At 49.3% G+C, this 11,325-nt stretch overlaps 1 protein-coding gene across 2 annotated transcripts; it reads left to right on the top strand.

Moving 5' to 3' along the window:
• Positions 1-689: 689 nt before the first annotated feature.
• GBGT1 (globoside alpha-1,3-N-acetylgalactosaminyltransferase 1 (FORS blood group)) lies at positions 690-7,192 on the top strand. Of its 2 annotated transcripts, XM_026049375.1 has the most exons (7): positions 690-826; positions 1,592-1,703; positions 2,806-2,868; positions 3,178-3,228; positions 3,315-3,350; positions 5,435-5,569; positions 5,945-7,192. In XM_026049375.1, the coding sequence occupies exons 2-7, from the start codon at positions 1,642-1,644 to the stop codon at positions 6,627-6,629; spliced, it is 1,032 nt and encodes a 343-aa protein (XP_025905160.1). In that variant the 5' UTR covers positions 690-826; positions 1,592-1,641; the 3' UTR covers positions 6,630-7,192. The 2 variants fall into 2 exon arrangements, with proteins under 2 accessions (XP_025905160.1, XP_025905161.1); XM_026049376.1 differs by lacking the exons at positions 690-826; positions 1,592-1,703; positions 2,806-2,868 and adding an exon at positions 2,985-3,088.
• Positions 7,193-11,325: the final 4,133 nt, after the last annotated feature.

An 11,325-nucleotide genomic window follows, 5' to 3' on the forward strand; every position in this document is an offset into this window, starting at 1 on the left:
CATAAAATGTTCTACAAACCAGGCATTTATCTGCCATCCAGAATGCTTTCTCGGGCAGGATATGAAGATAAGGCAATACTTTGTTCTGAAGGGGTGTGCAAGTTTGTTTAGTTACAGCTGCTTTCAACTCCATATCTTTTAAACAACTCTCTGAACAACTCTGAGGATCTGAGCGACCATTAAAATTGGTTCAACCCTTTTTTTTTTTTGTTTATTAGGAGGTTCTGTCATTAACCACAATCCCATCTGTTTCATTTTTGTTTACATTCGGTATAAGCACTGAGGCAGTAACTCGGCTCAGGACAGACACGGGGAGTGCGGATGCTGGCGCCGTCCCGAGGGCAGCGGGCTCCAGCGGGACGCGTTTTGTGCTGCTCCACGCTGAGCTGCTCAGATCGGCTGGCCAGGAACGAGCATTTCTCTGGGAGGTAATAAAGCTGCTGCCTGATGTAGAAAATAAAATAAATAAAACGGAAAAATCACCAGTGCCTTTTCAGACCCATCCAGGACCCGGACAGCAGAGCTCTCCAGCATCTTCTGAAGCCTTTTCAGGCACGATCCAGCCTCCGAGCGCAGCGGCAGCACCCGCTCCTCCCTCTCCCAGCTCCAGCCCTGCTTGCTGCAAATAGAGCCTCACAACCTGCTCTTTTTTTTTTCCCCAGATCCCAGTCACATGCTAGAAAGTGGCTTCCTGTGGCTGCTGCCTGCGCTGGCGGCTGCAGCAGAGCTCTGGACAGCTTTGCAGGAGGGCACTTCGTGGCGCTGCAGAGGATGCCAAGAAAGGGGACGAGAAGTCGCCCATACCGTAGTCCGGCAATGCACAGAGGTAATAATGAATATAGTCTATACCATAATAATTGAGGTATTTGCAACGGGCCCTCTCAGAGGCCCTACGCAAAGGCTCTGGGTGAGTCACAGGTAGCCTGTGGTCCATGCAGGAACCTGTTTTTTCCTGTTAAAAGAATGGGAATTAATTTGAGCTTTTAAGGCAAAACAGCTAAGTTGGGGGGAAGCTGATTTTTCTGGTTGTTGTTAGGGGGGTAATTTTTCTGACTTAATGAAATATTGTGTCCTAATATGTGTTCTTATTCTCTTCTAATGTTCCCTTGCTTCGGTAAGTTTGCCTTTCTCCTACAAACACATTTGTTAGGACCTGTCCGTGGCAATTCCTGTTTGCAGGAAGTTGGTGTTTCTCAGCTAGAACAACAACAGTATTTGCTCCATCTAGCACTGGGTATGATTGAGTCAGCTGCATTTACTAAGCTGCAGTATGGCTTATGTTTGAGATGAGTAAAAGGCATTCACGGAAGCTGGAATTAAAGCAGGAAGGCTCCCAGTCCTCCTGACTGTGAAGCAGCCAAGCCTGTCAAGAGTTTTACGTGAGCAGCCTTGGTGACTAAATAAGCAGCCGGACCCTCACACTCAAGTCCCTTCCGGGTTCCTGATTGCAGAAAAGCGGAACTGGAAAACAAGCAAAATGAAACTACTTCATTTCTGCTACACATGCTCCCATGGTGRAATAATCCACTTCTTACAGTGAGGTATTTATAGCTAGTTTCCCTTGTGTTTTGGTTTGTTGTGCTCTTTGCAGATTGAAAGCTACTGGAAGGGAGAATTTGCCTGTCTTGTGCTGCAGAAGACATGGTTTCGCGGAAGGTGGTGGGATCGCTTGTGTGTCTGTTTGTGGCTACCACGTTTCTCTGGTAAGCTTTTGCTGACAGCCTTGGTCACATTTATAGCATGAGAATTCTGGCTGCATCTGATGCTGTGGTAAAAATTGTAATGATCAAATAATACAGGCAGGTCACTTCGTGAGAAGTCCCTGTTAAACCTTGTAAGAAAGCAATTAGTATAAAATATAAGATAGCAGTAATAGAGGAAAAGGCCTTTAAAGGGAGAAAAGGAAGAAAGAATTAAAAAAAAAAAAAGACTAATTATATCTAATGAGGTTGCTAACTCACATCTGACTTGCAAACAATAGTTCAAGTACACAATAGGCCAGTCGCACTTCAGCTCAGGCCTTGAGGAGATGGAGATTATCTGTCTCTTCAAACAGTCCAAACTTCTTCCGAGGTAACCAGGGAAAGTTTGTGCCTTTCAAACCCAGCTAGGCACTGCTCACCTGTTGCTTCGAGAAGAATTCGAGATCAGGAATTTCTATTATTACAATGTTACCAATTATGCAGCATTTCTGATGCTGTAACTTGCTGTTGTCCCACATTGTAAGTGACTCTATTTGATCAGTAGCTAAGTAGCTGTGCATAAAAATCCATGCAGACTGTGTTCAGAACTGGAGGGAGTGGAAAAAAAAGCCTATGCAGCCTATTTGTCTGGTATGCAAATTAAATAAAAGGACATATACACAATATTTTAAGTAGTGCGAAGTACTGATATATCATTCAAGTGTATAGTATATATTTACCCTTTTTGAATGTTTTTATGTATGTCCATTTGTGTGCACATTTAGAAAACATGTAGACCTACATTTTATAGACCTATATACACATATTATATACATGTATACGTATACCTATATATACATATTATAAATTATAATGCTTAATCCTTATATTTCAAGCTGGATGCTGTTGGACTCGTTTTATTTTGAGTGTCCTGCTTATGCCTTGGCATCAGTACATTATGTTAAAGGATGAAGACGTTATGTTCCACAGTGAAGTACAGAAACAGTTAGATGGAATTACTTCTCAAAAACCTGCACCAAGTTCTGGGGAGATCTGGGAAAACGCTGGGAAGATCCCTTTAAAGATTTCCTGTCTTTAAAATGTTTCTTTCTGTTGCTTGCAGGATGACAGTTGGGAACAGGAAAGTGCATTACCTCCTGTATTACCTTCCTTGCCCTGAAATCTTGTAAGTACCCAGCTTAACCCTGGGTTCCTCGCCTGGGTGTGACACACACGTGCACACGTGTGGATGCACGGGGTCTCACTGTGCTTCCTGACATGGCTTTTGTATTGCAGCTCTGCTCCCGTGCTGCTTCCCAGCAGCCGTGCAGCAGCTGCAGGCAGTGCCTCGCTCTGAGTCAGGAAAAGCAGCGCCCAGGGCAGCTGGAGCCCGCGTTTGGACAGCTGTCAGTACAACAGCACATCCTGAAGCTGAACCCTGTCCTTGTTTTAAGAAATACATTACAATCCTTTCTTTTTGCCTCTTATCATGCAGCTCCATGAAACTCCAGTACAGAGAAGAGAAGCCGATCCAGCTTTTCCCCCAGTAAGTCCTGACCTTTAAACAGCCGTTCCCCTCTTCCTGGCCTATTCATCTCTTATTCAGTGCATATTTCTTTTTTTCTTTTGCAGATTATTTTATCCACAGCCAAGAGCACTGGCTCCAAAGTAAGTTTCTTTATTTGTTTCTTTTCTTTTGGCTCCTAGTCCTGTAAGTTAGAGCTGTTGACTTTAGCCAAGGTGCTCTGTTGAACTTATGATTACAGTAACTTGGGATACACTGCACAGTCCTCATTCCATAAAGGACCTGGCCGTGGGTGTGTGTATCTACAGCTGCCTGTGTGGCTGTAAGATAAGTTTAACAACTGCATACTTGCTAACGTAGTGCTGGTAATTCCCAATTAACACATTTGCACGTACTCTGAGCCTGTCTGAGCTGCCAGCAGGGACCTTTTTTTGGGGGTAGATGATACAATAGCTGGAAGGAATGTGGGAAGGAAGTGAGGGACGCTTCTGAGTTGCATCACATCTGTAACCAGCTGTGGGCGAGTTTGGAATCCACTCCAGGGCCAAATCAAGCAGGTGCCATGTATGACCTTGACAATTATTTCCATTAACCTGCTGCATCTCACCCTGAAACCATTTGAGGGCCTTCCCCCAGTCCAGGCTGCCTGAGAGGCAGTCAGACCAGTGAGTTTAAACAGCCATGGAAGGTTTTAGGCAGCTGCAGCCAAGAAATGACTCAGGCAGCCGCTCCTAGTCGGCTCGTGTTCATTAGAGCCTCCTGTGAGCCAGCTCCTATGCCCTGAGCCTCACCTCTAGCAGCTGCTCTTCAACAGCCACTATTTTAATGCCTAATATTAATAAACATACACTGCCGTTTTCCATTTTTGACAGGGTGTGCTTGGCCTATTTCTTTTTCCTTATTGGAATATATTAACGTGTGAAACCAGCTAGTGTATATGGGAGTAAATAAGGAGAGAATCTTGCAGCTTTTAGTGGCATAACTTTCTGAAGGGAGCTTTCTAGCATGCGCTGAGTGCATGCATACCATAGAAATGAGTCATTAGGAAACCCAGAACAGTCCCTTAAAATCAAATGAAAAAAAAATGCTTAGAAGACTAAACTTAGATTTCTTTCTCCCTCTCTCTCCATAAAAAAGGAATGACCCAGAAAGAGAACAGCGCAGTTAATACATATTCTGCAAATCAAATTCCTCTCCTATAATTTTCGTATTTTAATCCTTTAAGCCTTACCGTAGAAGGAGATGAAATTGTTGCTGTCCTGTCCACTCAGCCTGGAACTATTAGATGTGGGCTGAAAATACAGCCCTCCCTCAGCCCTCCGAACGCTCCCTGTAGCTCCGTGGCTTTGGTTCTGGTGCTGGGAGCGGGTCAGGGGTGGCCTCCCTGGGGCTCGGCCCCTCGGTGCGATCCAGGGGTCTGCAGGCCAGATCTCATCAGCTGAGTGCTCTGCACCAGCCCCTGGGGGAGTGGGAGCAGGCTAGGGGGAAACAGGCACCCTCAATTACATTTTCTTAAATTACATTTTCTTAAAATGTAATTTTTTCTTAATTTTTTCTTAAAAAGGAGTGGGGGAGGGAATCTAGAGATCCTGAAAACACAGAAGAAATGTGAAACAGGGCTGCATAGCTGTGATCAGGCACGATCAAATTCTGCTGCACGTATTTTCAATTTCCACCACCTGCGCAGGAGATATTAATCATTTCTATAATTTTGTTATAAATTTGAGTGCTGGCTCTTATATAGGAGTGTAAATTATATCTGAATGTGTTAAAGCAGCGTATAAATACTGGTAAAATAGACTGTCATGCCGCAAGCTGTGTTTTAATAACACAGCGGCAATAAGGTATTTTTATAGTAGTTTTCATATTATTACTTGCATTTTAAATCTATATGTAGCAATTTGCATCAAACTGATAACAAATATGCATTGGCTTCCATTTTGTGAGCTCAGTGGTCATTAAACTTCCCTCAGCAAACAAGTCCTGTGGACTTAAATGAGATTTTAGTGGAGCCTAGAGCTTTTGCTAATTTGGTTTCTTAAACAGTGCTGATTTTCATCCCAAGAGCAGAAACGTCCATGAACAGTGACCTTAAACAGGAGGGCAGGGACAGTGATCTGAATGTGATCTCCTCCGTAAGGAATGTAATGATGATGCACGCACTCTTCTGTCTGCCTCCACGGTGTCTCTTTGCAATTTCACTAATAGACCACTTAATTTCCCTCAGGCGTCAGGACGTGCTGACTCTCACGCCATGGTTGGCCCCCATCATCTGGGAAGGTACCTTCAACTCTGAAATCCTGGACCATGTCTACAAGCCTCTGAATCTCACCATAGGGGTGACAGCCTTTGCCATTGGGAAGTGAGTGACCCTCTCGTTGGGCTTAGTTCCTGATGTAGTTCCTCCTTGAAAAGGCTCTTTTGGCTCTTCTTGCGCTCAGCAGAGCTGCTGTGGTTGTTTATGGCCATGTGTCATGTCTATAATTATAGAAGCCTACATGGTAACAGCTTCAGCACCCAGGACACCTAAAGCCCAGTCAGTATTTCTGGAGAACCAGCCTCTGCTGTGAGGGCTGGAGCTGCAGATAAGTAGCTGACAGGCCAAAGCAGAGAGAAGCCACTTGTTCTTTGTCCTTTCCTGTGCTCTGGCTTACCTTGCCTGCTAGCATTAAAGTGCCCCCATAATTGCCCACCTAACCTCTTGCCCTGCTGTGCTGCCCGTGTGCTGTGTCTGCAGATACACCCGGTTCGTGGGCCGCTTCCTCGAGTCAGCAGAGCAGCATTTCATGAAGGGCTATCGCGTGACCTACTACATCTTCACCGACAACCCGGAGACGATCCCCAGCGTCCAGCTGCAGCCCGGCCGCGCTCTTGTCATCGTCCCCATGAAGAAATACTCCAGCTGGCAAGAGATCTCCATGCGCAGAATGGAGAACATAAACAAGCACATAGCGGAGAGGAGCCATCGGGAGGTGGACTACCTCTTCTGCCTGGACATCGACATGGTGTTCTACAATGCCTGGGGGGCAGAGACCTTGGGGGACATGGTAGCAGCCATCCACCCGGGCTATTTCAAAGTCCCTCGAAGCCAGTTCCCTTACGAGAGGAGGAGCAATTCAGCAGCCTATATCCCTGAGGAAGAGGGAGACTTCTACTACGGAGGAGCTGTGTTTGGGGGGCTGGTGAAGAAGGTTTATGAGTTCACCAAGACTTGCCACATGACCGTGCTGGCAGACAAAGCCAACGGGATCATGGCAGCCTGGCAGGAGGAAAGTCACCTCAACAGGCACTTCCTCTCCCACAAACCCTCCAAAGTGCTTTCCCCGGAGTACCTGTGGGACGACAGGAAGCCCAGGCCCCCTGAGATCCACCTCATACGATTTTCCACAGTGGATAAGAACTACAAGGAGATACGAGACTGAGCGTCTCATCTTTGCGGAGAGGTCATCCACGCAGTCACATCCACTGGATATCAGCTCCCAGAGCGTGTGCTCAGGGTAAACTTTGTGCCCATTGTGAATGAACTGAGCAAGGAAGATGGGACTAGCTTCTCTGGAGCATGGGTGTCTTAAAGTATTTCAGAAGCAGCAAAATTCAAAGTGAGGGAGACACTGGAAAGGTTTTTATCCTCCTAATCCCTGTAAGTGCTTCGTTTTGCTTGTGGCTACTGCACGTACGAAAACGGCCTCCGAAAGGCTCAATGTCAAATGCACTGCTATCCTTATAGCCAGGCTGCAGATGCTGTTGCCTCCGTGTTTTCCTGAGAAACTGGGCTGGACTAGTAGAAACTGGGCTGACAGGACAAATTAGTTTGATTTCATATAGCAATCTTCCACACTCCAATCCACGTTTTAAAGACTCAGGTTTCAACAGAATGGGCACCGTTTGAGCTCAATTTGAACAACTTTGGGTTTATTCCAATCACAGATGTGCACTGAACCTTTTCCCTGGATCACGTGTCTCCAGGAATCATGGACTCTTTTCTGACACAGCAAACGTGGTATTGAGAGGTCCATATGCTTATCCTCGTTAAGTCCTTTCCAGCTTTTCTAAGCTCTGTGAAATAAACGGGCAGGAGCTGTCAGCTTCCAGCGTTCGGGGTGACTTTGTTTTATAAGGAGACACTCCAGTGAGACCGTGGGTTTGCTCTGGAGCTGCCCAGGGGCTGGAATCACCCTCAGGAGCGGGGTGAGAAGGAGCCCTGGAGCAGCCGTGCTGTAGGGGCTGAGCTGCCTGTTTCTAAGGGAACAGTTTAAAAATAAAAAAAACTCATTGGCAGAACGAAAGAAAATGGAAAAGAGGAGCCTGACTCCTCTCTCCTCCTCCCGGGAAGAGGTTGCTCTATGGCAGCCTGGTGAATGTTCAGAGCTTTACGGCCCCATTGCTGAGGGCCAAGGATTTAACAGACCGTTTCAGTCCCGTGCAAGTCAGCCCAGAATGGTACTTGCTGCTGTCAGTGTGGACATTTCATCTTCCAGAAAGCAAATTAGAAAAGCTTTAACGTTACCAGTTATAAAGGTAAAATACACAAAATATCTCCACCTGAAAGCCCCTCCTGGCAGGTGGGTCTGTTGCTTCATGCTTTGGCTGGCAAAGGATCTAGGTGGTTGTGTTTTCTGCAGCCTGTTCTTGTGCCGTGGTGCTGGAGGAAAGCACCCCTTGGATGTGTCCAACACAACACTGAAATCCTTGGGAAGATATTTGGTATTTGGTCAGTGTTTGGTAACCAGGCACCTCATTCAAGCCAAAAGGCTGAAGGAAGATGCTTGTCTAAATATTTCCAAAATGCTACCAGTTATTTCTTACTTGTAGTAGCCAGGGCCAATAAAAACATCAAGCATCAAGAGATATAGAAACCACAAATCCAGTGGTTTATTTCCTTCTGCTCTAAGTTGGTTAGATTATCAGTGTTAATAGTAATAATCAGTGTTAATAAGTGTTGTTCCCCTGCAGATAATCGTAGCCTTCACTAAAGTCTCCATGATGGGAACTTTTCCACCACAAACAGTGCGATATAGAGGGTGGCGTGTGATTCTGGAGACCTCTTCTGAGAAACCTTTCGTGAAGGGTTTGGTCTCCTGCCCTGCTTCCTGGCTGAAATGAAGACGGAGCCCTGTGATGGACGAGGTGACAGCCTTTGTGCTGTGACAAACCTGTGTGTCTTCCAGGCAGGCCTGCAGCTTCTCCCGAGGGGAAGATCTTCTGTTAGTGACACAGTTCTGCTTGACGGGGCTGTGATGTGAGACTAGACCTAGAAAATCGCCGTGTCTCCAGAGAGCAGGTGAACGTGACCGCAGAAAAACACTCCTAGGGCAGTGGGGGAGATGCTCCCTGAACTGCTCACGTTTTCCCGTAATTAATGAAAGCTGAGACTTCCTTCATCCATCCGACTCATCCTCTTCTCCCAGCACCAAGACAAGAATCTCCTATGTGGATTGTGCATCCTGAGATCCAGGAGCAGTTCGGGAGCATCACAAGGATCTGTGTTGTGAGGCCAATTCCCCCAATCTCCGTTGCCCTGTGGGGAAAGCGAGACTCAGAGTTGCAAGCAGCAGCCTGGACGGCCACGTCTGCCTCCGCTCACCGCAGCGCTCTCCTCCACGTCATCCAGCCGAGGGGATTTAGACGTGGATTAGCAGCCACTTAGTACTGCGGGAACCGTGAATCAGCGCGTGTAAATAAATCAGCTGCTTCGCCCCGCCTGCGGAGCCAGTCATCCATTTTCAAGGTATTTCTGACACAGCCCTGTTTATCCTCAACCCAGCCTCGGCTCGGGCCCTTGCTCGTTCCCAAGGGCCCTTTGTTCTGTCCGTCCCCTTCCACTCGACTGGAACAGGCTCATCCTTCAGCGTGCGTCTCGGTGAAGGGCCCAGCTGACAGGCTCTTTCTTTCCACATCCCTGGTGACTTGCACAGCGCGCTCAGCCACAAAGGAAAAACTGCTCCGAGGTGCAAGAAACGGAACGTGCAGCCCTGAAGATGATGCTCTTGGGAGACAGGCTGTGATCCGATGGCTCTCGCTGCCGCTGGGACAAGACTTGTTGGCACTAAGCTGAACTAGCAGCTTGTTTCACCCCTCTCTGGGCTTCGCTTAACCGAGCTGCAGGTGCTGTTGCCTGACATTTATCAGACCACTTAAGTGAACAGTAATATCTACAAAAGGACTGGCCTGGTTAGACCTATCTGTGGTCAGAAGGCAGAGAAGCGAGATGGTATTTGAGCAGACATGGATGAGAGAGGCAACCTCACTATATATATATATATATATTTATATATATACACACTGTACCCATTCAGGTCCCTCCTTAATCTGAGTGCTAGAGTCCTTCTGTACCGGCTTAGCTTTTCATGGGCTATATTTAGATTAAACATAGATCCACCAAACATCACCATTTCAAGCAAAACACGTTTCAAACCCTGGGAGCAGAAAGGGAATCTCCGCTGCTTGTCTCCCCACCCAGCACCCCCCTGCCGCAGCTTGAGCTAAATTTAGGAAAGTCAGGTGAGTGCAAGTGACTTTTTAAAAGGATTTCCTTCTGGTTTTTTTTTTTTTTTTTTTTTTTTTTTTTTTTTTTTTTTGTCATGATTTTTCCCCCTAGCATTTGACATCGTTATAAACCTTTTTTAGTTCTTGTTTTTCTCCCTGTACAGCAGCGACTCTGTTGCTATAATTAGAGTCGGGTTGCTCTGCAGCAGCATCTAGTGCCAGCGAGAGCATCGCAGCCCTGCTCGGTGCCTGGCTCCCTCCTCACCCCGAGTTACTGGTTCTGCTGGTGCCACCACCAAGATGCGAGAGGACAAAATGTGATGGGCTGCGATTTGTCACCACTTCCCGCCGTGGCTATGGCAAAATGGGCTCTTCACTGCGGTTCCCTCAGCCGTGAGCCTGTAAATGGGGATGGTGGATGAGGCACCGGAGCGGGATGGAGCCGAGTCCCGGGCAGGAGAAAACCTGCTCTCTGACTGCCCGGGAGCTGCGTCCTGCGTGGAGCAGCCTCAGCTGGGAGCGGCCGCCAGGCTCTGCCTGCTGCTCCACTGTGTCCTCTGCATCCGTGAGCTTCCGTGCAAAAGGAGAGGCAGGATTTGCACCCAGAGGATGGGCGACAGGCATTGCCACCCCGCTGGGCTTTGCAGGGAGCCGTGCGGGCCCGTGCGCAGGCTGTGGAGCCTCTGGAAGACGTCACCGCTCCAGGCACATCCTCTCCACTGGCATCTCCTACTGCTGGCCCGGAGCCCCGTGACACAAATATTGACAACCCGGCCGTGCAGCAGCAACCAGCGTCACCCTCTCCGCGCCACTGCTCCGTGCTGACACCCGTCATCCCCCTCACAACTAAGAGCTGCGAGCGGCTGGCCGTGAAACGCAGCCCATCTCCATGGCGACCCCGCTCCTCGCAGCCTCCTCCTCCTCCTCCTCCTCGCCAGATTGATGGCGCGTGGCGGCTTCCAGCCGCGTCGCCCTCCGCTCCCGCCGGCCGCGGAGGCTGCGCGTGCAGGGAGGCCCGTGCCCCGGGGCTCTACCCTATTTACGGCTCCCAAACAGTGGCGGTGCCTGTGCACAGAGCGCCCCGATGTCCCCCCTGCCCCGCGTGACCAGAGGGGGTTCAGTGTGCACACCGGCCACGGCACCGGTGTGGGGCGGCCGCAGGAACGCAGGGCACCTGGGCCGGCCGGGGCGGGCAACGAGCACCCTGAGGGGCCAACGAGCGCCCTAGGGGTCCAACGGGCATCCTGGGGGGATAACGGGTGCCCTGGGGGGGCAACGAGCACCCTGAGGGGCCAACGAGTGTCCTAGGGGTCCAACGGGCATCCTGGGGGGATAATGGGTGCCCTGGGGGGGACAATGAGCGCCCTGAGGGGCCAACGAGTGTCCTTGGGGGGGGGCAACAAATGCCCTGGGGGGTCAGCAAGTGCCCCGGGGGAGCAACGAGAGCGTCCCGGGGGTCAACGGGTGTCCCAGGGGAGCCAAGGGGCGCCCTGGAAGGGCCAACAAGCACCCCGGGGAGCCAACGACCGTCCCGAGGGGGTCGATGACCGTCCCGGGGGAGCCAACGAGCTCCCCGGGGGGTTCAAGGAGCTCCCCGGGCGCACGTGCGGGCCGGGGGGTTCCCGCCACCCC

Source organism: Nothoprocta perdicaria, unplaced genomic scaffold, assembly GCF_003342845.1.
Source record: "Nothoprocta perdicaria isolate Ctin4 unplaced genomic scaffold, notPer1 scaffold_6, whole genome shotgun sequence".
In the NCBI taxonomy this organism is placed as follows: domain Eukaryota; kingdom Metazoa; phylum Chordata; class Aves; order Tinamiformes; family Tinamidae; genus Nothoprocta; species Nothoprocta perdicaria.